Source organism: Geotrypetes seraphini, chromosome 3 (genome assembly GCF_902459505.1).
Source record: "Geotrypetes seraphini chromosome 3, aGeoSer1.1, whole genome shotgun sequence".
Taxonomy (NCBI): Eukaryota; Metazoa; Chordata; class Amphibia; order Gymnophiona; family Dermophiidae; genus Geotrypetes; species Geotrypetes seraphini.
This window is the reverse complement of record NC_047086.1, coordinates 103334460-103361090: the sequence shown is the minus strand read 5'-3', so window position 1 is coordinate 103361090 and position 26631 is coordinate 103334460. Positions and strand designations below refer to the sequence as shown.

The 26631-nt window shown below is 48.4% G+C and overlaps 1 protein-coding gene across 3 annotated transcripts in view; it reads left to right on the top strand.

Annotated features, from left to right (window-relative positions):
• The window catches only part of WDR35 (WD repeat domain 35), a 315141-nt gene that overhangs the window by 268746 nt on the left and 19764 nt on the right, over nt 1-26631 (top strand). For 2 of the 3 annotated variants that reach the window (XM_033936985.1, XM_033936986.1), the window contains 3 exons: nt 10006-10170; nt 19610-19750; nt 24747-24903. In XM_033936985.1, the coding sequence (XP_033792876.1) occupies nt 10006-10170; nt 19610-19750; nt 24747-24903 (463 nt within the window). The remainder of the gene's footprint in view (nt 1-10005; nt 10171-19609; nt 19751-24746; nt 24904-26631) is intronic. The other variant, XM_033936987.1, reaches the window with a different exon arrangement.

Here is a 26631-nt window from a genome sequence, read left to right as displayed (position 1 = left end):
GCGGACTCCTGCACCCGCTGTGCCACTCTTAAAAAACGCACTTTGAAGAATCGTCAAATCCAGCAAAGTCTACTGTTCGGCACCGGCCCGACTATGGACTCGACTTCTTCAACTGCGGCACCGTCGAAATCGGCACCGACCACTTCGACACCGCCTGAAACTACATCGGCGCCACCGGCGCCAGGTAAGCCGGCTAAGAAGCCTTCCACCCTTGAGCGCCCTCCCACCTCGGTGGCGACACCAGCTCTTTCGGCTCCACGCCGAACCAAAAAGCGCTCCGCTCCGATATCGGTGAGTGCCTCGTCATCGGCCTCCTCATCGCCGGAGCGTAGAGCGGCACCCATGGAACCAAAGCAGAAAAAAGTGGTTCCGGTGCCACCCCTGGATGACCGCATTGCGGCCATCCTCCAGGATAAGTTGCAGGAACAACTCCAACAGCAACTTAAACAGCTCTTGCCCTCTATCCTGGCACCGCTACTTTCGGTACCAGACCGGCCCGAGCCCCGCACCGTCCAACAGGTATCCACGCCATCGGTACCTATGGACTCCTCCATGCCCATTCTCTCGGCGCCACATCTCCAGGCCCATGCCGAGGCTGTCGCCTTGACGACGACCGATCCTCCTCGGGACCGAACGGAACACCGGTCTTCCCGCGAACCTGACCGGCACCGTTCTTCCCGGGACCGAGACAGACACAGGTCTTCATCCCCCGGTACCGTCTCGGTACGCTCAGGCAAGTCTCGGTCTAAAACTCACCATACCGAGCCTTCCACTCCAGTCTCTCGACACACGCACACCGATGTCAGAGACCCGGACCTCTGGGAAGAATCCCCCCTCGGTACCAAGGAGGATGCATCGTCGTCGGACGAAGAGCCTTCGGCCCCCGATACCACATCTAAACCTGAGCAATCTTCCTTTTCTAAATTTCTCAGGGAGTTATCGGGGGCCTTATCCTTGCCTCTGGAATCTGACTCTAAGAAGTCACAGGCTTTCCTGGAGGCATTAGATTTCGATCAACCCCCTAAAGAGTTCCTAAAGTTGCCCGTGCATGACATCCTACGGGAAACTTTTTATAAAAATTGGGAGAATCCACTGACTGTCCCTGGGGCGCCCCGTAAACTGGATAGCCTTTACAGGGTTATTCCAATCCCGGGATTTGATAAACCCCAGCTGCCCCATGAGTCTCTCCTGGTAGAGTCCACTTTAAAAAAGACTCAGGGCTCTAGTGTTTATGCCTCCACCCCTCCTGGCAGAGAGGGCAAAACTATGGACAAGTTTGGCAAGCGGCTCTACCAGAATGCCATGCTTGCCAACAGGGCAAACAACTACTCTTTCCATTTTTCTTTCTACCTGAAACATCTGGTAATGCAACTCTCCGCCATGCAAAAGTACATGCCGGAGCACAAGGTTCCACTATTCCAGCAGCACATCTCCAGCCTGCTTCAACTGAGAAAATTTATGGTGCGCTCTATCTATGACTCTTTTGAGCTCACCTCCCGTGCATCTGCCATCGCTGTGGCTATGCGCCGCCTGGCCTGGCTCAGGGTCTCTGATCTGGACGTCAACCATCAGGACAGACTAGCCAACGCCCCATGTCTGGGAGACGAATTATTCGGAGAGTCCCTGGATACCACCACACAGAAACTCTCCGCCCATGAGACCAGATGGGATACTCTCATTAAACCAAAAAAGAAGGCGCCTCCTGCTCGTCCTTACCGACCGCAGACTTCTTATCAGCGCAGGTTCTCCGCTAGGCCGCTCAACCCACCTTCGCAGCAACCTAGGCGGGCCCGCCAACACCAACACACCCAGGCTCGTGCACAGTCTAATCAACCTGCCAAGCCTCTTCCTCCTGCCAAACTTTCTCAGCCCTTTTGACTTCTCTCTCCAGGGCTTAGCCAGTCTTCCACCCTCATTGCCTCTTCCTCAGCCAATCGGAGGCAGGCTACACATTTTCATCAGCCGTTGGGAGGTCATCACATCGGACCAGTGGGTCCTCAACATCATCCGCCACGGCTACTCTCTCAACTTCCAGACTCTTCCACCAGACAATCCTCCCGTAGAGTCTGCTTCTCTTTCAACTCAAACCCCCCTCCTTCTGAGGGAGGTCCAATCCCTCCTTCTTCTCAATGCCATCGAAGAAGTACCTCCGGAACAAAGAGGCCGGGGATTCTACTCCCGTTACTTTCTAGTTCCAAAGAAGACAGGAGACCTACGTCCCATTCTCGATCTCAGGGACCTCAACAAGTGTCTAGTCAAGGAGAAGTTCAGAATGCTCTCCCTTGCCACGCTTTACCCTCATCTCTCTCAGAACGACTGGCTATGTTCCCTGGACCTCAAAGAGGCCTACACTCACATCCCAATCAATCCAACTTCACGGCGCTACCTCCAATTCCAGGTGCACCATCGCCATTATCAGTACAAAGTGCTACCTTTTGGCCTCGCTTCATCACCCAGGGTGTTCACCAAATGCCTCATTGTGGCGGCGGCCTTCCTCAGGTCTCACAACCTTCAGGTGTTTCCCTACTTGGACGATTGGTTGGTGAAAGCACCTACGTCTCCGCTTGTGCTACAAGCCACTCATCATACCATCTCTCTCCTCCATCTTCTGGGGTTCGAGATCAACTACCCCAAGTCGCACCTGTTTCCCACACAGCGCCTTCAATTCATTGGAGCAGTTCTCGACACCACACTAATGAGGGCGTTTCTCCCCTCCGACCGTCAGCGGAATCTGCTCCGCCTGTGTCGTCAGGTGCTCCTTCATTACTCCATTCCTGCCAGACAGATGATGGTCCTCCTGGGCCACATGGCCTCGACGGTGCATGTGCTTCCCCTGGCACGACTCCACCTCAGGACACCTCAATGGACTCTGGCCAACCAGTGGTCACAGACCTCGAACCTTCTTTCTCATCCCATCTCTGTGACATCGTCTCTTCAGCGATCTCTACAATGGTGGTTGAACTCCTCAAATCTTTCCAGGGGCCTTCTTTTTCATCTGCCCCCGCATTCCATGATCATCACCACGGATGCCTCCCCTTATGCATGGGGAGCTCACCTGGGAGACCTACGCACCCAAGGTCTTTGGACCCCACAGGAGCGTCTACATCACATCAATTTCCTAGAACTACGAGCCATGTTCTACGCTCTCAAGGCCTTCCAGCACCTTCTTTGTCCTCAGGTTCTGCTCCTGTGCACGGACAACCAAGTCGCCATGTACTACATAAACAAACAGGGCGGCACCGGATCTCGCCTCCTTTGTCAGGAGGCTCTTCGCATTTGGACCTGGGCCACGGCCCGCAGTCTCTTCCTCAAGGCTGTCTATATCCAGGGCGAACAGAACTCCCTGGCCGACAATCTCAGTCGCATCCTGCAACCTCACGAGTGGACTTTGGATCCTCCCACGCTCCTCTCCATTTTTGCTCGCTGGGGCACTCCGCAAGTGGACCTATTTGCAGCCCCTCACAACCATCAGCTGCCCCAGTTCTGCTCCAGACTCTTCTCTCCTCACCGTCTGGCCCCGGATGCATTCCTTCTCGATTGGACGGATCGGTTCCTCTATGCCTTTCCTCCTCTACCTCTGATGTTGCGGACTTTATCCAAACTCCGCAGGGACGGAGCCACCATGATCCTCATAGCTCCCCGGTGGCCTCGTCAACACTGGTTCTCCCTCCTGCTTCAACTCAGCTCCAGGGAGCCCATTCCTCTACCTGTGTTTCCTACTCTACTTACACAGCAGCATCAGTCTCTCCTACATCCCAATCTGTCTTCGCTCCACCTGACAGCTTGGTTTCTCTCGGGCTGACCTCTCCAGGAAATCTATCTCAGCCTGTCCGTCTCATTTTGGACGCCTCCAGGAAACCGGCCACTCTCCAATGTTACCATCAGAAGTGGACCAGGTTCTCCTCTTGGTGCCTCCGTCATCATCACAATCCCACCTCTTTAGCGGTGGAAACTGTTCTGGACTACTTGCTCTCCCTGTCCAACGCAGGCCTCAAGTCTACATCAATCAGAGTCCATCTCAGTGCCATCACGGCATTTCATGAGCCTGTCCTCGGAAAACCTCTCACGGCTCACCCTCTGGTTTCCCGATTCATGAGGGGCCTCTTCAACATCAAACCACCTCTGAAGCCTCCTCCGGTCGTCTGGGACCTGAATGTGGTGTTGTCTGCCCTCATGAAACCTCCTTTTGAGCCACTTGCCACAACTTCACTCAAATTTCTGACATGGAAGGTGCTTTTCCTCATTGCCATCACCTCTGCCAGGAGGGTTAGTGAGCTTCATGCACTAGTTGCCGATCCACCGTTCACTATTTTTCATCATGACAAGGTGGTTCTGCGCACCCATCCAAAGTTCCTCCCCAAGGTGGTCTCAGCTTTCCACCTCAACCAGTCCATTGTGTTGCCTGTTTTCTTCCCGAAACCTCATTCACATCCCGGGGAACAGGCATTGCACAGTCTTGATTGCAAGTGTGCCCTGGCTTACTATCTTGATCGTACAAGGGCTCACCGCTTGTCCCCTCAGCTCTTCCTGACCTTCGACCCGAATCGTTTGGGTCGACCGGTCTCTAAACGGACGCTATCCAACTGGCTTGCAGCTTGCATCGCGTTCTGTTATGCTCGGGCCGGTCTGTCACTGGACGGTGCTGTCACGGCCCACAGGGTGAGAGCTATGGCCGCTTCTGTTGCTTTCCTCCGTTCCACACCCATAGAGGAAATCTGCAAGGCGGCCACCTGGTCCTCAGTTCACACATTCACTACTCACTACTGTCTGGATGCTTTCTCCAGACGGGATGGGCACTTCGGCCAATCTGTACTTCAGAATTTATTTTCCTAATGGCCAACCATCCCTCCTCCCTCTTTGTTAGCTTGGAGGTCACCCATGCGTAAAGAATATGCTGCCTGCTTGTCCTGGGATAAAGCACAGTTACTTACCGTAACAGGTGTTATCCAGGGACAGCAGGCAGATATTCTTACGTCCCACCCACCTCCCCGGGTTGGCTTCTTAGCTGGCTTATACTAACTGGGGACCACGCACTCCTCCGTCGGGCGGGAAGGCACTCGCGCACGCGCGGTGCGGCCAACTAGAACTTTCTAGTAAAAAGGTCCGTACCGGGGGCTCCGTCGGTGACATCACCCATGCGTAAAGAATATCTGCCTGCTGTCCCTGGATAACACCTGTTACGGTAAGTAACTGTGCTTTCCCTCGCAGGGTTTGATTTCTACATTCATTTGCATAACGGCCAAATCTATGGCACGTAAAGCATTGTATCTGAGATCTGGGTATTTGAGACGGGGTACCTCTCCCCCTACGGCCTCCTCGGAAGGGGGGTTGCCGGGAGTTGTTAGTCCATTTAATTTGAGCAAGCTGTAATGCCTTTTCTACTGTTGTGTTAATGTTATCTTGGATAGCCTAGATAATCTGTTGTATTTGTTTGTCTGTCTTCGCTGATTCCTCCTTTTCAATCTGTAAAGCAAAAACCTTCTTTTGCATCTGTGCCATTTCTTTCTCTATTTTGGCTTCCTCTTCTTTTGATTGTTTCACAAACTGATTGACATGAGAAACAATCTCACTCAAATGTTTTCCTTCTATTTCTACAACATTGTCTAACTTGCTCTGAACCTTTTTTGGCAACGTGCTTTTTAAGATCTGGTATGCCAGATCTCGCATGATCGCATGACTACAAGGCTGAGCATAAATGTCATTTGTCAGAGGGTAGCTTTTAGTGGTTAACTTTGAAAAATCTTTAATGTCAGGGTATCGGTCCTGCAGGGTTTTCCAGACCCTCGGGCGGCTGGTATTAAATGGGGCCACGTCAAAGTATGTGACATCGGGTGTATAATCTGGAATGCCAGCATCTGAAAAGATATCAGTTGCTGTATTGCCTACCAATTGGACTAATAGGTGTCGGACGTCACCTATCCCTAAGGTCCATTGAGCTGTTAGCTTCTCAAATTTTTTAATCCATGGGCCAGCTCCCTGCATCAAAGGCGGGAGCTGCTGTTTAATTGCCACAAAATCAGTGAAGCTCCAAGGAATGTAGGAGCGCTGCACTCCCCCTCCTTCTTTTGTGCTCATGAGAAGGGGGGCTTGTATAATGGGCATGGGTGTAGTCACGCTTTGTCCTAAAGCAGTTCCTGGGAATTGAACTGCTTCTCCCTTGTACATGTGCTCATATTGTTCCCACACCTTTAAGCCTTTTTTCATGTATTTGAGATCCCAGCCGGGGTCTCCTGTGCCTTGCTTGATGCACAGTCGGGCAGTATTCATATGGATAGTTTCAAATGACCCCTCTCGGGGGTAGGGAATCATTTGCGGGGCCTGTCCTTCTCTCCAATCTGCCAAATTAGATACCCAAACGTATACATACTTGGGAGATCTCTCATTCTGGAGCACTATCTCCATAGGAGAGAGTGCTGAGTGGAACATGGTTCGGACAGGGTCTGCATATACGTGTGTTTGTGCTGCATGGTCGTCAGATGCTGAATCAGAAAACTCAGAGTCTGATCCAGAGTCTGGAGCTGTCACTTTAATCCATTTTTCATGGAAGTGGGAGATGTTTGTAGCTAATTTGGAATTGGTCGTTTGCATGACCTCTAGAGGTAACATCCTGATGCAGACTAAACTGCTCAATTCCCTATTGTATACAAAATATATAATCTCTTGAAAACAAAAAACACGCACGTCCCTACACTGTTCTATCTTTCCCTATTTATAAAACTGACGTCTAATATATATAAAAATTAAAGTAAAAAGTTATACTTACAATTTGTACAGTGTTAATTCCGTACGGTCTCTGGGTGACTAGAAATATATATATATTTGCCTCACCCAGGAACACCGTCCGTCCAGCACCAAGGCGGAATACTTACGCCTCCTGAACGCGTTTCTCTTTGGAGTTCACCGGAGCACCTTAAAAAATAAATCTGTTAATCATGATCACGTCGGGGTCACCAATGAGATAAAAAGGCTGCTTTGCTGACCTCATTGGAATAACTACAAGACGGCATTGTATCTTCCAAAACAGACAATATTTGTTTATTGGTAGTATAAAAAGTTACAATATTTCAGCAGCCAAGGCATAGCACAAAAAAATATATAAAGTATTGTCAGTTCAGAATATACAATGGAGAGAAGAATTTGCACTCATATGCTTAGCAGGGGGCTAGCAGTTCCCCGTAGCATAAGTAAGAGAATCTTTCTCTGGCTTTTCTTAGAATGCATGTGTTTTTTATACAGAGAAATTCTTCCTTTGTTCCAAAAAAGGCCATCCCCGAATTCTAGTTATGTACTCCCTATTGGTACATAAAAATAATGTACAGCTAACTCTTCCCTATCGTCCACGCCTCTCTCTCACCTCCACCCCCCCCCCCCCCAGTAAAATGGGGGCCTTACAGAAACAGAGAACTGTTGCTGAACTCTCATCTTTCAGCACGGAGACTTGCATCTACTAATTAGAGGTTTTACAATTCTATGCATATTCGAGTTGGTGTCCTTGTAAGATGAAAAGTTGGCAAAGAGATGGCCTTTCAACAATCCAGCTATCTGGTTCCCATAGCTTGGTTCAGAGACAGAGAGTCCATGGTTTGGTACCAAGTTCTTTCATCTTGTTACACCCACATGAGCAGAGCTCCTTGCTCATTATAAATGGTTTATGGCTTTTTAGGGTGTTTGGCATATGAAGTCATATAGCAGTGATAAGAGTCCAGCAGGGCCTTGAAGAGATAGACTCCCAGCAGGGAATGAAAACAAGAACATCATTGCTGGCATTGCAAAGGCTGCAGCTGTAGCAAGGTACACAGGCTGGGCCTGGCTATGGGAAAATATAGGTCTGAATATAGGTCTGTAGTGTCCAGTTGAATCCTCCAGATGTCCAGTATATACCGTATTTTCACGCATATAACGCGCGCGTTATACTCGTTTTTACCTACCGCGCATACCCCTCGCGCGTTATACGCGTGAGCGTGGTATACAAAAATTTTTTTACATAGTTCCCACCCCGCCCGACGCCCGATTCACCCCCCCCCAGCAGGACCGCTCGCACCCCCACCCCGAACGACCGCTCGCACGCGCTCCCACCCGCACCCGTATCCACGATCGGAGCAAGAGGGAGCCCAAGCCCTCTTGCCCGGCCGACTCCCCAACTCCCCGACAATATCGGGCCAGGAGGGAGCCCAAACCCTCCTGGCCACGGCGACCCCCTACCCCCACCCCGCACTACATTACGGGCAGGAGGGATCCCAGGCCCTCCTGCCCTCGACGCAAACCCCCCCCCCCTCCAACGACCGCCCCCCCCCCAAGAACCTCCGACCGCCCTCCCAGCCGACCCGCGACCCCCCTGGCCGACCCCCACGACACCCCCACCCCCCTTCCCCGTACCTTTGGTAGTTGGCCGGACAGACGGGAGCCAAACCCGCCTGTCCGGCAGGCAGCCAACGACGGAATGAGGCCGGATTGGCCCATCCGTCCCAAAGCTCTGCCTACTGGTGGGGCCTAAGGCGCGTGGGCCAATCAGAATAGGCCCTGGAGCCTTAGGTCCCACCTGGGGGCGCGGCCTGAGGCACATGGGCCCAACCCGACCATGTGCCTCAGGCCGCGCCCCCAGGTGGGACCTAAGGCTCCAGGGCCTATTCTGATTGGCCCACGCGCCTTAGGCCCCACCAGTAGGCGGAGCTTTGGGACGGATGGGCCAATCCGGCCTCATTCCGTCGTTGGCTGCCTGCCGGACAGGCGGGTTTGGCTCCCGTCTGTCCGGCCAACTACCAAAGGTACGGGGAAGGGGGGTGGGGGTGTCGTGGGGGTCGGCCAGGGGGGTCGCGGGTCGGCTGGGGGGGCGGTCGGAGGTTCTTGGGGGGGGCGGTCGTTGGAGGGAGGGGGGTTTGCGTCGAGGGCAGGAGGGCCTGGGATCCCTCCTGCCCGTAATGTAGTGTGGGGTGGGGGTAGGGGGTCGCCGTGGCCAGGAGGGTTTGGGCTCCCTCCTGGCCCGATATTGTCGGGGAGTCGGCGGTCCTTCGGGGTGGGGGTGCGAGTGGTCCTGCCGGGGGGGGGGGGATGTATCGGACGTCAGGGGGGGCATCAGGCTTTCAGGATGGGGACAGACCTTCAAGGGGGACAGGCAGACCTTCAAGGGGGGACAGGACTTTCAAGGAGAGTCGGGGTGGCCAGAGGAGAGTCGGGGCGGGCGAAAGGACAGTCGGGCTGCATGCGCGGTATACCCGTGAGCGCGGTATACAAAAGTTTTTGTACATAAAATCGTGGTTTCTGCGCGCTATACCCTTGTGCGCGTTTTACACGGGTGCGCGTTATCTGCGTGAAAATACGGTACATGTCAGCCTAATTACACTGAAGCAAAGTGCTGAACTTTTTTCTGGGCACCCTAGCAAAACACATACTTCTCAGACACTGGTGTTTACCCAACCATGCTGAAAAAAAGCACTGAACTTTTTTCTCGGCACCCCAGGATGATGTCATTGCCCCTTGACATCATCCTGGGGTGCCGAGATAAAAGTCAACGAGAGGGGCAGAGTCAATGAGATGAAAACCGTGAATATCAAAATTACAAGTGCCGAACCCGCAACAGCACATTTGATTTTTGGTGCAACAAGTTTGAACATGTGATTCTTTTATTAACAGTAGTTACCTATTAAATTTTGAGTTGTATTTAAGGTGTTCTGATCTTTCATATGATTCATCGAAGGATACCATGGTATCGCTCTAATACTACTGGATTATATCAGCCACATAGTGCATTGAGATCAGAGGTTACAATGTGACTGTCATACTTAGACTTCCTATGGGCATCAGAGCTGTTACTGCTTCATAGGAATTCTATGAGCATCGGAGCTGTTAACGTTGTGGCTGGCGCTAAAAACCGCACTATGCTTTTGTAAAGGGGGGAGGGTTAAATATTAAACACTAAAACTGTTTCTGATTTCCTAGTTTTTATTGTGGACAGCAAACATATTTGACATTGATTGATGTCAGTGTGTTTTGTTTTTTTTATTTCAGTGGAATAAAGCTGTTGAGTTGGCTAAAAATCATAATATGAAAGAGATTGGATCCCTGCTGTCTAAATATGCATCTCATTTATTGAAAAAAAATAAAGTATTTGATGCCATTGAATTGTATCGTAAGGCTAACTATTTCCTGGAAGCTGCAAAGCTCATGTTTAAGGTATTAAAGTGAAATTTTATAATATCTGGGCTATGAAAACAGAAAATCAACTCTTTACTAGCCCTGAAGCCATTTTGTTTGTATTTAATATCAAATAATAAATAGAGGTTCCTGTTTTGTATTACAGTACAATAGAATCTCAGCTCACCAGCATTCAATTAACTGACACACTCAACCAACCGGCAAAAAAATTACCGGCCAAAAAATAAAATTGTCTCCCGCACTCTTAAGACAAAGTCCAAAGTGGTGCTCCTGACCCAATAACTTACCCTCCCTCCCTTCCTTCAGTCCCAGAGGCATCAGCAGCAGCCACAAGTCTCTCTCCCTCTAACTTCCGAAGCATCGCGGCTGCTAAAAATTTCGTCCTGTTCCTAGAAGCAGCAGGTAGCCAGTCCTGACAACACCCAACCTCCTTCCATTCCCAAAGCAGTAGAGCCGGTGCTGACAACCTTGTCCCTCCCTCTGTTCCCGAAGCAATAGAGCAAGTGCTGACAACCCCATACCTCCCTCAGTTCCCAAAGCAGTAGAGCTGGTCCTGACAAACCTCTCCCTCCCTTCGTTCCCGAAGCAGCAGAGCCAGTCCTGACAAACTCTTCTATTCCTCACTCAATGCTATAGCGGTAGCTGGTGAGCAGAGGAAGCACCAGTAAACAGGCAGCTTTTCTGGCCAGCCCTGGAAGGGCCTTTCCTCTGCCGCGTCACTTCCAATGCGGCAGAGGAAAGGCCCTGCTGGGGCTACCCAGAAGCTGCCTGTTTACTGGCGCTTTCTCTGCTCACCGGTTGCTGCTATAGCATTAGGTAAGGGAGGGAGAGAGGGGGGTTATCAGGACTAGCTCTACTGCTTTGGAAACGGAGGGAGAGAGGGAGGGGTTTGTCAAGACCTGCTCTGCCGCTTCTGGTAAGGGAGGAGGGAGAAGAGAAAGTGGGAAAGTAGTGGGGAGAGAAAGTGACCAAGAAAGAAGGGAAAAAGATGCTGGATCTACAAGTGAGGATGTGGGGGGATGATAGAATGAGGTGGAAAAGGAAACTATAGTTATTCCAGGACAAACAGGCAGCATATTCTTAACAGATGGGTGACGGCACCGACGGAGCCCCAGTACGGACAATTTTAGAGTAATTGCACTCTAAGAACTTAGAAAGTTCTAGCTAGGGCGCACCGCGCATGCGCGAGTGCCTTCCCGCCCGACGGAAGCGCGCAGTCCCAGTTTCTTAGTTTCTGCGAAGCTAAGAAGTCACGTCTTTTTCAATGGCTGTTGAAACTTTTTTCCTTGCCTTCCCGCTCGCATGTTTTTTCGAAGTTTTTTACTTCTCCTTTTTTTCTTCAATTCTTTTTACTTACAGTAAAAAAAAAAAAAAATCTTTATTTTTACTTGTTTTTTCAACCGACCCCGGCGGGGCCTGTTGGCAAAATCGAAGCCTCGACTTTCGATTTTGCGGCGGCTGTCTTTCCCTTCATGCCCCCTCAATCGGGTTTTAAGAAGTGTCAGCGGTGTGCTCGCCCTATTTCTTTGACCGACCCACACAATTGGTGTCTCCAGTGCTTGGGTCCGGATCATAGGGCGTCGTCTTGCACCCGTTGTGCTTCGCTTCAAAAGCGTACTTTGAAGAATCATCAGCTTCAACAAAAGCTACTCTTCGGTGCCAGGATGGAGGGTCCCTCGACGTGACGTGATCCAACGGAGCTCCGATGCGGACGCCTCACAAGCATTTTTGCTTCAAGAAACTCGAAGTTTTGAGTCGCCTGCAACGCACACGCGCGAGTGCCTTCCCGTCCAGACCAGGGCGCGTCTCCTCAGTTCAGATAGCTAGCAGAGAAGCCAACCCAGGGGAGGTGAGAATAGCTGCCTGCTGTCCCTGGATAACAACTGTTATGGTAAGTAACATTGCTTTATCCAAGGACAAGCAGGCAGGTATTCTTACTAATTGGTGACCTCCAAGCTAACCACAAAGGGATGGTGGGAGAGTTGGCAACTTAGGAGAATAAATTTTGTAATACTGTTTGGCCAAACTGTCCATCCCGCCTGGAGAAAGTATCCAGACAATAATGAGAGGTGAAGGTGTGAACCGAGGACCAAGTGGCAGCCTTACAAATCTCCTCAATCGGTGTCGATCTGAGGAAGGCAACAGAGGCTGCCATTGCTCTGACCTTATGGGCTGTGACTTTACTGTGAAGGGGTAATCCAGCCTGGGCATAGCAGAAGGAGATACAAGCCGCCATCCAGTTATAGATGGTATGCTTAGAGAGGGGGCGTCCCAACTTCTTCGGGTCAAAGGAGATGAAAAGTTGGGGAGCCATTCTGTGTGGCTTGGTGCGTTCCAGGTAGAAAGCCAAAGCACGTTTACAGTCCAGAGTATGAAGAGCTGATTCTCCAGGATGAGAATGAGGCTTTGGAAAAAATACAGGGAGAACAATGGATTGATTCAGGTGAAATTCCGAGACCACATTAGGGAGGAATTTCGGATGAGTGCGAAGGACCACCTTGTCATGGTGGAATACTGTGAAAGGTGGGTCCGCAACTAATGCTTGAAGCTCACTAACTCGACGAGCAGAGGTGATGCCAATAAGGAACACCACTTTCCAAGTAAGATACTTCAGATGAGCCTTGTGAAGAGGTTCAAATGGAGGTTTCATAAGCTGAGAAAGAACAACATTGAAGTCCCAAACCACTGGAGGCGGTTTGAGGGGAGGATTGACATGGAAAAGTCCTTTCATGAATCTGGAAACCACCGGATGGGCAGAGAGAGATTTCCCTTGGAGCGGCTGATGGAAAGCAGCAATTGCATTAAGATGGACTCGTATCGATGTAGACTTGAGGCCAGAATGAGAAAGATGCAAAAGGTAATCCAAAACTGAAGACAAGGAGGAGTGTTGTGGCTTGTGTTGATGAGAAAAACACCAAGTAGAAAATCTAGTCCACTTTTGGTGGTAGCATTGTCTAGTAGCAGGCTTCCTGGAAGCTTCTAGGACATCTCTCACAGGTTGAAAAAACTGTAGAGGGGTTACGTTGAGAGGAACCAAGCTGTCAGGTGTAGAGACTGCAGGTTGGGATGGAGCAGAGATCCCTGATGCTGAGTAAGCAGTGATGGAAACACTGGTAGAAGGAGGGGCTCCCTGCTGCTGAGTTGAAGTAGAAGGGAGTACCAAGGTTGTCTGGGCCACCGTGGAGCAATCAGAATCATGATGGCATGATCTGACTTGAGTTTGACTAGAGTCTTCTGAATGAGAGGAAACGCATATAGAAAGAGGTTCGTCCAGTCCAGAAGGAAAGCATCTGCCTCGAGGCGGTGAGGAGTGTAGATCCTGGAGCAGAACTGAGGCAGTTTGAAGTTGTGGGGGGCTGCAAAGAGGTTGATCTGAGGTGTCCCCCACTGAGAAAAGATGTGATGGAGGGGCGTTGAATGGAGGGTCCACTTGTGAGGTTGCAGCAGGCGACTCAAGTTGTCCGCCAAGGCATTGTCCGCCCCTTGAATGTAGACAGCTTTGAGGAAGGTGTTGTGGCGAATCGCCCAATCCCAAACTTTCAGAACTTCCTGGCAGAGGGAGGCCGATCCCGTGCCCCCCTGCTTGTTGATATAATACATGGCGACTTGGTTGTCCGTGCGAATGAGGACCACCTTGTCTTGAAGCAGGTGCTGGAAGGCATTGAGAGCATGGAAAATCGCCCTGAGTTTCAGGAGATTGATGTGGCACTGGCTGTCTGTGCTGGTTCAATAACCCTGAGTGCGGAGACCGTCCAGATGAGCCCCCCAAGCATAAGTGGATGAGTCGGTCGTGAGGACTTTCTGATGGGGGGGAGTTTGGAACAGCAAACCTCTGGATAGATTGGAGGATAGCATCCACCAGCGAAGAGACTGTTGCAGAGCAGGGGTGACCCGGATGTGTCTGGACAGAGGGTCGGATATCTGCGTCCACTGAGATGCCAGGGTCCACTGGGGAATCCTGAGGTGAAATCTGGCAAAAGGAGTCACATGAACTGTACAGGCCATGTGGCCTAGGAGAACCCTCATGTGTCTCGCCGAGATGGACGGGCGAGAGGACACCAAGTGGCAAAGATGGAGGAGAGCTTCCAGCCGTTCAGGAGGGAGGAACGCCCTGAGTTGGGTAGTGTCCAGAACAGCTCCGATGAAAGGAAGAGTCTGGGAAGGTTGTAGGTTGGATTTCGGGAAGTTTATCTCGAACCCCAGGTGTTGCAGCAACCAGATCGTCTTTTGAGTTGTGAGGACGACTTCCTGGGACGTGGAATCCTTGATGAGCCAGTCATCCAGGTAGGGGAATACCTGGAGGCCGTGGTTCCTGAGCGCTGCGGCCACTACTACCAGGCCCTTGGTGAAGACTCTGGGTGACGAGGTCAGGCCGAAAGGAAGCACTCGGTATTGAAGATGAAGATTTCCCACCCTGAATCTGAGGTATTGGCGGGAGGCCGGGTGAATGGGAATGTGAGTGTAGGCCTCCTTGAGATCCAGAGAGCATAACCAGTCATTCTGCTCGAGGAGGGGGTACAGGGATGTCAGGGTCAACATGCGAAACTTCTCTTTGACCAGGAACTTGTTGAGCACCCTGAGATCCAAAATGGGTCGCAGATCGCCCAACTTCTTCGGAACAAGGAAGTACTGGGAGTAAAAGCCTTTGTTCTGCTGAGACACAGGGACCGGCTCGACAGCTCCGAGCTGTAATAAGGCCTGGGCTTTCTGCAGAAGAAGAACGGTCTGGGTCAAGTTTAAAGGATACTCTCTTGGAGGATGTTCCGGGAGGACTCGGTCGAACTGGAGAGAGTATCCTTCTCTGATTATGGAGAGGACCCAGAGGTCGGTGGTAATGGTCGTCCATCGATGGTAAAAGTGATGGAGACGACCTCCGATTGGTGGAGCAACTGAAAAAGGCAGGACGACTGAAGTTACGTCCTCTATGAGACAGTCAAAAGGGCTGAGGGGCCTTAGGGGCAGTAGATGGCTGAGGTTTATGTTGCTGCTTTTGGGAATGCTGCCGCTTCACAGGCTGTCGGATGGTGGGAGCCTGTTTAGGTGGGTAACGCCGCTGGTATATCAACGGTGGACGTGATGGACGAGGAGGAGCAGGCTTGGGCTTCGGACGCAGGATGGATTGGAAGGATTTCTCGTGGTCCGAGAGCTTCCTGGTCGCCACCTCGATGGATTCATCAAAGAGGTCGGTACCAGCGCATGGGATGTTGGCGAGCCTATCCTGGAGGTTAGGATCCATATCGATGGTCCTGAACCATGCCAGCCAGCGCATGGCCACTGCACACGCTGTAGCCCGAGCCGAGAGCTCAAAGGCATCGTAGGATGACTGCATCAGCTGTAACCGGAGCTGGGACAGTGAGGCCAGAACCTCCTGGTACTCGGATTGTGCCCTAGGGTCCACATAGGGCGAGAACTTCTGGAGTACCGACAGGAAGAACTCAAAGTATGTGACGAAATGAAAGTTGTAATTCAGAACCCTGGATGTCATCATGGAGTTCTGATAAATCCTCCTGCCAAATCGGTCCATGGTCTTGCCCTCTCTACCAGGTGGAACGGCAGCGTAGACTTGGGAGGGGTGGGACCACTTCATTGAGGACTCCACCAAGAGGGATTGATGAGAGAGTTGGGAACCATCGAACCCCTTATGGTGTACCGTTTGGTACCTGGTATCCAATTTGCCCGGTACAGCGGGGATGGAATAAGGTGTTTCAAGGCATCGCATGAAGGTCTGGTCCAGCAACTTATGAAGAGGAAGCTTGAGGGATTCAGCAGTGGTTAAGGGAGGTGCACAGTCTCCAGGTATTCCTTGGTGAATTTGGAACCTGTGTCCAGGTGGATGTCTAGGTCGGCTGCCATTTGTCGAAGGAACGAGGAGAACGACAGCAGGTCAGCCGAAGTCGGGCCTCGAGACGGGCTCGAGGACATCGAGGCCTCAGGATCCAATGAGGATGGGGATCGTGGTGGTGATAAAGACCCCATCGTGTCCTCGAGCTCCGGCATCAGAGGAGGTGAAGTAGCCAGTGGTAATACTCAAGGAAAGGCTGCTTCCGATGAGGCGAGGCATGCCTGGACGAGTGCCTCAATGAATGCCTCGACCGATGTGAACCGTGCTTGGCTATGGGCCTCGATGGACGAGGCGAATGGATCTTCGCTGAGGCCCCCAGGTAGTGGATGGGGCTGGAGGCAGTCGATCGAAGCACAGTTGGATGGCTGGGATCACCCCTGGGTACTCGTATGGACTCGAACCCCTGCATCGGGTGGATCGGCTCCAATGGAGGCACTCGCAAAGGCTCTGCTCCTTGCATCGAGTGGATGGGTTCCAATGGAGGCACTCGCAAATACTCTGCTCCTTGCATCGAGTGGATGGGTTCCAATGGAGGCACTCGCAAAGACTCTGCTCCTTGCATCGAGTTCCAATGGAGTGGATGGGTTCCAATGGAGGCATGGGAAAAGACTCTGCTCCTTGCGATGCATGCACCGAAGCCAGACCAGACACTCGCAGAGACTCTGCTCCCTGTAGAGAGTGTGTGTAACGCTGAGGCACTGGAGGCGGCTCGACCTCGCGGGAGGCCTCCCCGTGCCCAGGCTGGATTTGAGAGAGAAGCTTAGGCCCAATGGTGGTGAAGAGCTCAATTAATTGCTTCTCTAACAAGGTCTGGAACGAGGCCGGCAAGGACGGATCCACATCTGCAATGGGATCGCCTGCATGGGCCTCGCGTTCTTTGGGGGTAGTGTGTGAGTGCTTGGGCCTAGAAGCCTTGGGCACGTTTAGCACTACCGGTGGAATAGGCTGCTGTGCTACCTGATCTGAAGAGACTGAGGAAGGCATCGCAGCAGGCACTGGAGTCGGGGCCGGCACGAATGATGCAGGCTTGATGAGACTCGGCGCCACAGAGGTGGAAGGCTGAGGAGCCGCGGATGAAGTCGTAGGTGAGGGGCCTTTCGATGACGATTGCTCCGTTGAGGACTCCATGCTGAACAGCGACTCCCACAAGACGCAATGGCGCTTGAAAGCACGTGCGGTGAGTGTGGAGCAAGGCCGGCACGATTTCGGAAGGTGTTCAGGCCCGAGACATCGATGAGGGTCCGTGAGCGAAATCGCGCACTGGCACTTGGCACACTTTTTAAAATCGGTGATAGGCCGGAAAAGCTCCGCCGCAAGATCGAAGCCACGGGGCTGCGGCCACTTGGCCTGCCCGGTCGGACGGATGGAAGAATTTTTTTTTTTTTTTAAAACAAGAAAAACGATGAAAATCAGCGATTGAGAGAAAATTAACCCAAAACCACAGACTTTAGAAGGCACAAGTGAAAAATCTTCACGCAAAGAGTCGAAGACGGACTTCTCGGCTCCGTGGAAAAGTAAGAACTGAGTCTGGTCTGGTCTGGGCGGGAAGGCACTCGCACATGCGCGGTGCGAGCGACTCGAAACTGTAAGCCCTCCAGGGACAGGGAGATAGCTATGGTACCTGAATACAACTTACCTTAAGGTACAACTGAAAAGGCATGAGCTAAATCCAGAATCCTTTCCTTTTTTTAATATACTAGCTGATCACCCGGTGTTGCCTGGCTATTTATTTATCCCAATCTTATGGTATCAATAGACTTATATTCAGTGATTACGCCTGGTAAAACGGGAATTATTTGACAATTACGTTTACTTTCAAATTCCCTTGGGTTTTGCTTTACATTCACTTGAGGATTAACATCACACAAATTTTCATTTTTCACTTTCTGTTTAGGCTTCACCACCCCACAGCACTGTTGAATGACTGTGTGACATCATTCCCGAAGCTTCACACAATTGGTCAAAGCAGCTCCATCTCTATAAAACACCCCTTCCCACCCCCAATATTTTTTCCCAGATAGTAAGTCATATGTATACCAAGTTTGGTTGAAATTTCTCCATGCGTTTCTAAGTTATGTTGGAAAATGCATACAAAAATTATTTTCTTTTTTTTTTTTTCAAATTCTTTATTCATTTTTTCATCTTACATCAAGTACACAATATTACATCATTTAAAACTTTTACACATCACTTGAATTTCTTTCTATTGTCATGTCCATGTCCAGCCCTGTCAGGAGAAAGATCACTTGACAGGTCAGCTGAACATGAATGAACCAGCCAATCCGGGCATGGTTATAAGCCCCACAACAGTGCTTTGAAAGTTGTGGTTGAAAGCAGCAGTTAGGATCTGCATACTGTAAGTAGTTGAATGAGCTTTTGCTCTTTTTCAACTTTTAGCAGGTGAGCAATTTTATTTCCCTTTTGGGTTTGTGTTATAGGATAGCCTGCATTTGGCGCTAAGGCCCTGAAGCAGTGGTTACCGGCCACGAAACGATCGTCAGCCTGGCCTGTTTGTGTTCAGTGGTTTTTACCATTAATCATTGTTGGCTATTTTTTGCTCCCACCTGCTAACTTTAAACTTGTGCGAAAGTTTTTTGCCTATGATGCTTTGATGGAAGAGTGTGGGTATACTCCGTTTGTCTGAGGCTTTTCTTTCGCTTAAGTAATAAGCTAGCTTTCTTGGCTTGTGTGGTGCTTTTGTTTTGGAGTGATATTTTTGAATTTTTGAACTATACTTCTCTCCATTCCTCCCTGTTTTTGGTGGTTGTATACAGATTTTTTGAGGAAAATGCATACATACACAAACACACACAGACACATCTGATTTTAGATAGATAGATTGAGGTGAAATAAATTTTTAAAAAGATAACACAGAGTTGATAAATTTAGACAAACTGGGTCTGTATCTGAGATAAGACAGTTAGCAACTCCGCATTTTTATTATATTTAAAAAATATAGGGGGTATTATTCAGTTGTAGAGGCCAGTGTTTGATTTAACATTGATCATTGTGTTTATTTTATACCCAGATGTTCAGTGCCAGTATCTGATAAAGTTGGAATACCTTTTGCTGTCCTCACTTTATCAGGGCAGTTACCTGGTTAGCCAATTGAAAATTGCTTCAGAATGGGTAAATGGAAATTCCACTCCCAGACAGTCTGTCTAGATTTTTATCCATTTTTGTATCTATTTGATCTGGATAATGCCACTGAAAATCTAGCATTATCCAGAATTTCAGCAGACCTGGTGAACTGGATTGATCCAGGTAGGATCCACTCCTGCTCAAAGTCCTGCTGAATATCGGCCTCATGTCTGCCTCCAAAATCATTACTGTTTGAAAGTGTAAATAGTGAACAAAAATCTCTCAAATTAACATGTTATAAGGTCAATATTCAAAGCAATTTCTATATTTCAGAAAGCATTGCAGAATTAATTCCCTGCCAAATATTGCTTGCATTTCTTAAATACTGTAATCAAACTTTCACCTTTTAATGTCAAATAAAACTTTAAAAAACTGCTTAGAGCATAATCACAAATGTTAGAGATCTTCACTTTTCAATTTGTTAGAAGCAGATAGCTGCAGAAATCAACTTCTAATATCTTTTTTCTTTTTAAGATTGCAGATGAAGAGGCAAGAAAAAGGACTAAACCACTGCGTGTAAAAAAACTCTATGTATTAGCAGCATTGCTTGTACAACAATACCATGAACAGATGAAAAACACACAAAAAGGGAAACTGAAAGGAAAACATTCAGAGGTGCAGAATGCTGCTTAGTTGTAAAATAGTTAAGGTCCATTTCACGGTGCTGTATGTGAAGGAGTAACTCACCTTGTTAGAACTACAGACAGAGAACTAAGAAAGTCGGAGTTCAAAACCTGCTTCTCCCACTGATGATACTTCTGACCTTGGGCAAGTCACTTCAAACTCCACTGCCTCAAGTACAAATCAGGGCTGCAATTGCTAGCCTGAGTTAATGCATTAATATGCATTTAATTTGTACTTAATGTGAGTTAATCCATTTAATGCAACTATTAGTAAATGAGTCTAGTTGAACATAATGGGGCTTACATTAAGGGGGTCAGTTATATCAAGATGTGGCAAAAGTCAGTACTGCAGATTTTGACCCTCATGTTAATTGAATAATGCTGCTTGTGAGTCACCTCACCTTCTAACTTTAACATTGGCTACAGTTGTTTTTCAAGTACCATACAAATATTTGATCATTACCCACCTAGGGCAAGATTCTCAAAAGTTTTACCGCCATCATTAAACTGTTTTCCGGCAGTTTAGCCTGTATGCAGTTTAGCGGCAGATTATCAAAACGGATTATCTCCGTCTTTAGCGAGGTTTCTAGCAGTCTCCGACACTGACATGCAAATGGGCTCGTCAACACTGAAATGAGCCCTCCAGTGGATTCTTAAAAATGCCGAGCCATTTTCAAAAAGTGGCATCAGCTTTTGGCGACAAAAAAAAGCAACTGGTCCAGGGTGCTGGTCAGTGTCAGAGACTGCTAGAAAACCTATCTGTGTTGTGATGCAGCGGGAGAGATGCCCAATGTCTCTGCTACAACACAACACCCCTTCCCTAACATCCTGGCCGCGATCCCCCCACCCCCTCCCGGCAGCAGGAGAGATGCCCACTCTCTTCTGCTTCACTAAAAAAAAAATCCTGCCCGACCTGACCCAAATGCGCCCCCCCACTGCCAGCAGGATAGATGCCCACTCTCTTGCTGCACTAAACTACCCACTATGTCTAGTAGTGACCCTCCCCATCTCCACCGCACCCCTTCCCCTTACGTGAACATGGAGATGGACATCCTCACCGCAGCTACTGCTGCATCATCTAAACTGGGTATTCCCCCTCCCTGGTGCATCTTGGGAGGTACTTTGTGAGGGTGAGGAGCACATATGGGTGATAGGAAGGATCTGTGGGGGAGAGATAGATGGGAGACTGTATATGAGTTTAGGGGAGGCCCTGTGCTGAAAATATGTATGGGGCTGCTGGTGAAAATCTTTCAGGTGACTTGCACCCCAACTAGTGGAGCTGAGTACGGTGTATGCAAAGAGTGTGTTATAGGGGATATGAGGGCTTATCGGCTTGAGAAGCCGTGGGTGGGGGGGTCATGAGTGCCATCTGTCAATCTACAATCCTTCATGTCTTTCCTTTGTGTTCAGCTGATTGTGTGGTGTAGTGGTTAGGGCTGCGATGTTGCAGTGCAAGGGTTTGGGTGTTTGATATCCACTGTTGGTGATTTTTGTTTCTTTTTAACCAATCAAATGGATTCTGGTCACAAACACTCAATATATGTAGCAGCAAATGACCTAATATGTATATATCTCATGTATTGTGCAAGGGAAAAGGAACTTCAGAGAACCATCCAGCACAAACAAAACGTATAATAACACTATTACAGAAGCTCATGTAAACTACTCTGAATTGACTCCCCAGTCATCAGTAGCAGAATAGAAGCTTTCAGTGAACAGTAGTGATTAATATTATTTTATTTGCTGCTACATATGCTGAGTTTGATCATTGCTATATTGGTTCATGTCCCTCCCCCTCCCCCTCCCCCCCCAAGCTGCAGCTGATAGATGCTGTTGCATATATGCCTTCCACCTTTCCATGTAATCTCATTGATTTTACTGGGGGTTGCAAGTGCAGACGAGGTAGGCACATCATATGTAGCATATGATAGGGGAACCAAGGCAGATGTAGGGTTACTGTGTGGATACTTAAGTTCACACCTGAGGCGCTGCCTCTTGTGCTGGCTTAGGACCTGATTTTCCTGGTGCACCCTCCAATATCGCCGCCTCAGGAACTCAAGGTCCCAATGGATACCAAACTTGGCTGCAAGACACAATTTGGTGGGGAATGGACTCTGGTGATGGGCTCTCTTGGCTTCACATGCATTATCAGTACAGGTGTTAATGTGATATTGAGGAGGCTACCTTCAGATGATATGTGTCATATTAAGTTTTAGGATCTGGTGGTACTGCAATGGGAAAATGTTAATGTGCCATGAAGGTTCCCATTGAATACAGCTATACAACAAATGCAGGTTAATGAGGGCACAGAGCACATGCATTATACTTCTTCACAAATATATGGAGTGTTTATTTTCCTATTCATAGATTCTTCACAGCTAATTTTGTCCTGTGCCTTCTTGGTGATGTCAGTGAGACAGGGAAAGGTCACATTTTACCTTTTTTGCAATGAGGAGATGCTGTGAAAATGATCCACATGTAGTGGTAGACAACTAGGAAGAGGCTGCTTGCAGGGCAAGTGGGAGCTCATTTAATTGGGGCCCCCTCATATTAGGAGACCATTAGTGTTATACTGACTTAGATAGTAGAGGGCACTGGGTGACACTGACCCCTGGAGGGTACTCCAGATGCATCTCCAGACATTCAGGGAGACATTGTGGGGGAGTGCCCTCTGGCCATGGTGTATGAGGAGATGCCTCCATACCGGAGACAGAACTCTACAAGACACTCTGTCTCTGCCCAGGTGTAGTTGGGCTCTCTCCTTTCCTCTATTACCCCTATCACATGCAGATTCACTCACTCTCTCACTTAAATGAGACACTTGGAAGGAGCACTCACTCTTTCAAACAAACCCTTTCTTTCTACATCTCTATCACACAGGCTCTCACACTCACTTTTTCACTCAGAACTCAATTTTTTTTCATACCACTACCACCATTCGTAACAACACCAACTCCTAATACCCACAAAGATTGGGATTCCACGTGCAGGGCTATATATATACAGGTAGAGGACGTTGAGATGCTAGCACTATGACATAAACAATGTCTGATAGGATAACTAATGGCATAGCTATTCTAGATGTCTAGTATGCTGTATAATGGACACTCCTATACGTATAGCCTTAGACGTATTGAGAGTGGCATAATCGATAGATTTAGATACACGGCAGAACGCTGTTTATGCAGTGATCTTCTAGACCAAAGCAGCGATCCTGAGCCACGAACCCCCTCTCCCTGCCTCCAGCTCTGAAGCAACAGCAGCTGTCCTGAGCCACAAATCCCCCTCCATTCCTCCCTCCCTTACCCAAAGCAGTAGCAGCAACCAGTCAGTGCTGAAAACAGGCCTTTCCTCTGATGTGTCACTTCCGATGCAACAGAGGAAAGGCTCTGCTGGGACTGGCCACAAACAGCCTGTTTTCAGTGCTGCGTCTACTGACCAGCTGCTGCTTTGGTAAGTGAAGGGGGCCAGGAGGCCAGAACCATGCAGAGGGAGAGAGAGAGGGCAAATGTTGGGGAGGGAAGGTCCATCAGGGTGCAGGGGAGGGGAGATGGATGGTTGCTGGACCCATAAGGGGGGAAGAGAAAGTGACCCAGAAAGAAGGGAAGAACAGATGCTGGACCTACAAGTGGGGATGGGGGGATGATAGAGGTGGGAAGGGATACAAAATTATTTTTACAGTAACTCTCAAGCAACCAGAAACTACAGTTATCCAGCATCCATCAATCCCCATGAATGCTGGATAACTGAGTTTACTGTACCTCTACACAGCTGTCTTATCATTTGATTCAAATAAGCAGGGCTACCAGTAATTAAAAACACTTTCAAAAATAATTGCTAATTGGATCACTTTTGTTACACTCAGTTTGGACAAGACACTTATGGCCATGTAAGGGCCAAAGCAGCTGTGGTTAACTTATCTTACATGTGCTTATAGAAGATTAAGTAGAGTGACTGCTTGATTAACATTCCAAATTTTCATATCTCACTGTTAACTAGACATTTCTACCCCTACCTCCACAGGGGATGGTATTAATGGATAATATTCTAAGAACAAATTAATTTGCTTCTTAATGCAGTTCCTCCCACTAACAGTTCTTTCAGGTCAACATAGCTGTTCAGGCACAGAAAATAGTCTGGTCTCCAACACCTGCTGTAAGCATTTTTTCTCAGTCGTCCTGCCCATTCGGAAGTTGGGATCCACAGCTTTTGTATTCTATTGAAGAAACTCATGAGAATTTATGTGCATGCTCATAAAGCTTTTCTAGATCTTTCTGAGCTCTTCCATGTTGGTACCATAAGCTGACATCCACACTTGTAGTTGATATATTCTGCTGTCTACAGAGAACCCCTATTATATCTTCATGGTACATGAATATCTCTCAGTTTGTCTATGTATACAGCTTCATATATTAGTAGAATCAAGGCCTATATGCATTTTGTTTAAGATTTAAGAACATAAGATTTGCCGCTGCTGGGTCAGACTAGTGGTCCATCGTGCCCAGCAGTCCGTTCATGCGGCGGCCCTTAGGTCAAAGACCAGTGCCCTATTTGAGTCTAGTCTTGCCTGTGTATGTTCTGTCTCAGCAGGAACTTATCCAACCTTTTCTTGAATCCCTGAAGGGTGCTTTCCCCTATAACAGCGTTCCAGATTTCTATCACTCTCTGGGTGAAGAAGAACTTGTACAGAATCTATTCCCTTGTACAGAATCTATTCCCTTTTAACTTTAGCAAGTGCCCCCTCATTCTCTTCATCTTGGAGAGGGTGAACAATTTCTCTTTCTCTACTATGTCTATTTCCTTCAATTTCTTGAATGTTCCGATCATGTCCCCTCTCAGTCTCCTCTTTTCAAGGGAGAAGAGGCCCAGTTTCTCTAGCCTCTTATTGTACGGCAACTCCTCCAGTGCCTTAACCATTTTCATCGCTCTTCTCTGGACCTCTTTACTAGCTAGTCCAAATGTGTAATTTTTATAATTGTCTCTTTCAGGCCACATCTGCTTTAGCTGGTTTGCTAGAAGAAGATGCACTGTCTTCAGATAATCGAATCATAGACAATGCATGGCGTGGAGCAGAAGCATATCATTTCTTTTTACTGGCACAGAGACAGCTCTATGAAGGTTATGTGGATGCAGCCATGAGGACAAGTAGGTCTGATGTAGAATCTATATGACTGCAAGAGAATAATTTTATCATGTAGATAATAAAATAGATATTGAGTTTATATATGTAAAGCTAGGCCAGTATTCTTGGCAAGTGCCAGATTTTTTTTTTTTTTATGAAATAAGTAGCACTGACTGATGTACATGGTGCTGTTTCTAGAACTTAAGAACATGAGAGTGCCAACAGTGGCTTACTCAGGACACAGATACTTGGCAAGATCCGAAAAAGTAAAACAGATTTTATGCTGCTTATCCTAGGAAAAAGCAGTGGATCTTCCCAAGTCCATCTTAATAGTGACTTTAAGGACTTTTTTAAAGACATTATCCACACCTTTTTTAAACCCTGCTAAGCTAACTACTTTTACCACATTCCCTAGCAACAAAATCCAGAGTTTAATTATACATTGAGTGAAGAGATATTTTCTCCAGTTTGTTTTAAATCTGCTACTTAGTATCTTAAATAGTGGGTGGAACATGGACAGGGCATATAAAATTGAATATTGTAAGTTATATGTGTATCTCCAATGTTCATGCCTGACTTATATACATTCATTTGTCTTTTGTTTCTTTTTTACTATTTTTCTAAGGGCTTCAGAAGTGCCAGTTGCTAGCAAAGTGTTTTCAAAGGCTAAGAACATACATATGGCAGTGGCCTCCTTACTAGCTCTGTGATTTTTATTTTATACTTAAATATTTTAAAGTACTCTGTGCTCTAGTAATAAAAGCTAATCAACACTAAAACTTATCTTTATAGTATTCTCTTGTTCATATCGGGAAGGGACCTGTCATTTTGACATGTTTCGCCCAAAGGCTGTTTCAAGAAAAGTCCCCCCCTTCTATATTTTCTCTGCACCATCCTGATCTATTCGTTGTTTGTAACCCACGAAGGAAGCGGTGGGGCCGTTGGATGACCGTGGAATAAAGAGAGTGCTAAAGGAGGACAAAGAAATCGCCGACAAACTGAACACGTTTTTTGCCTCTGTATTTACCAAAGAAGATATACACAGCATACCGGAACCCATCAGGCTATATGCTGGAAACGAAGACGGGAAACTGACAGGGTTGACGGTCAGTCTAGAAGATGTATGCAAGCAGATTGATAGGCTTAAGAGCGATAAATCCCCGAGACCGGATGGCATCCATCCGAGGGTCATCAAGGAACTGAAAGGGACTGCTTCAGCTAATAGGCAATCTACTGATCAAATCGGGAAAGATTCTGGAAGACTAGAAGGTGGTGAACATTACGCCGATCTTCAAAAAAGGTTCGAGGGGAGATCCGGGAAACTATAGATTGGTGAGTCTGACCTCGGTACCGGGAAAGATGGTAGAGGTGCTGATAAAGGACCACATCATTGATCACCTTGACGGACACGATCTGATGAGGACCAGCCAGCACGGTTTCAGGAAAGGCAGATCTTGCCTGATGAACTTGCTGCACTTCTTCGAGGGAATAAACAGGCAGATGGACAAGGGCGACCCGGTCGACATTGTATATCTGGATTTTCAGAAGGCGTTCGACAAAGTTCCACATGAACGACTACTTTGGAAAATTGCATACCATGGAATCAAGGTGGATTAAAAACTGGCTGGAGCATAAGAAACAGAGAGTGGGGGTAAATGGACAATTCTCAGACTGGAAGAGCGTCACCAGCGGGGTGCTGCAGGGCTCAGTACTCTTCAACATCTTTATAAACAATCTGGACATTGGTACGA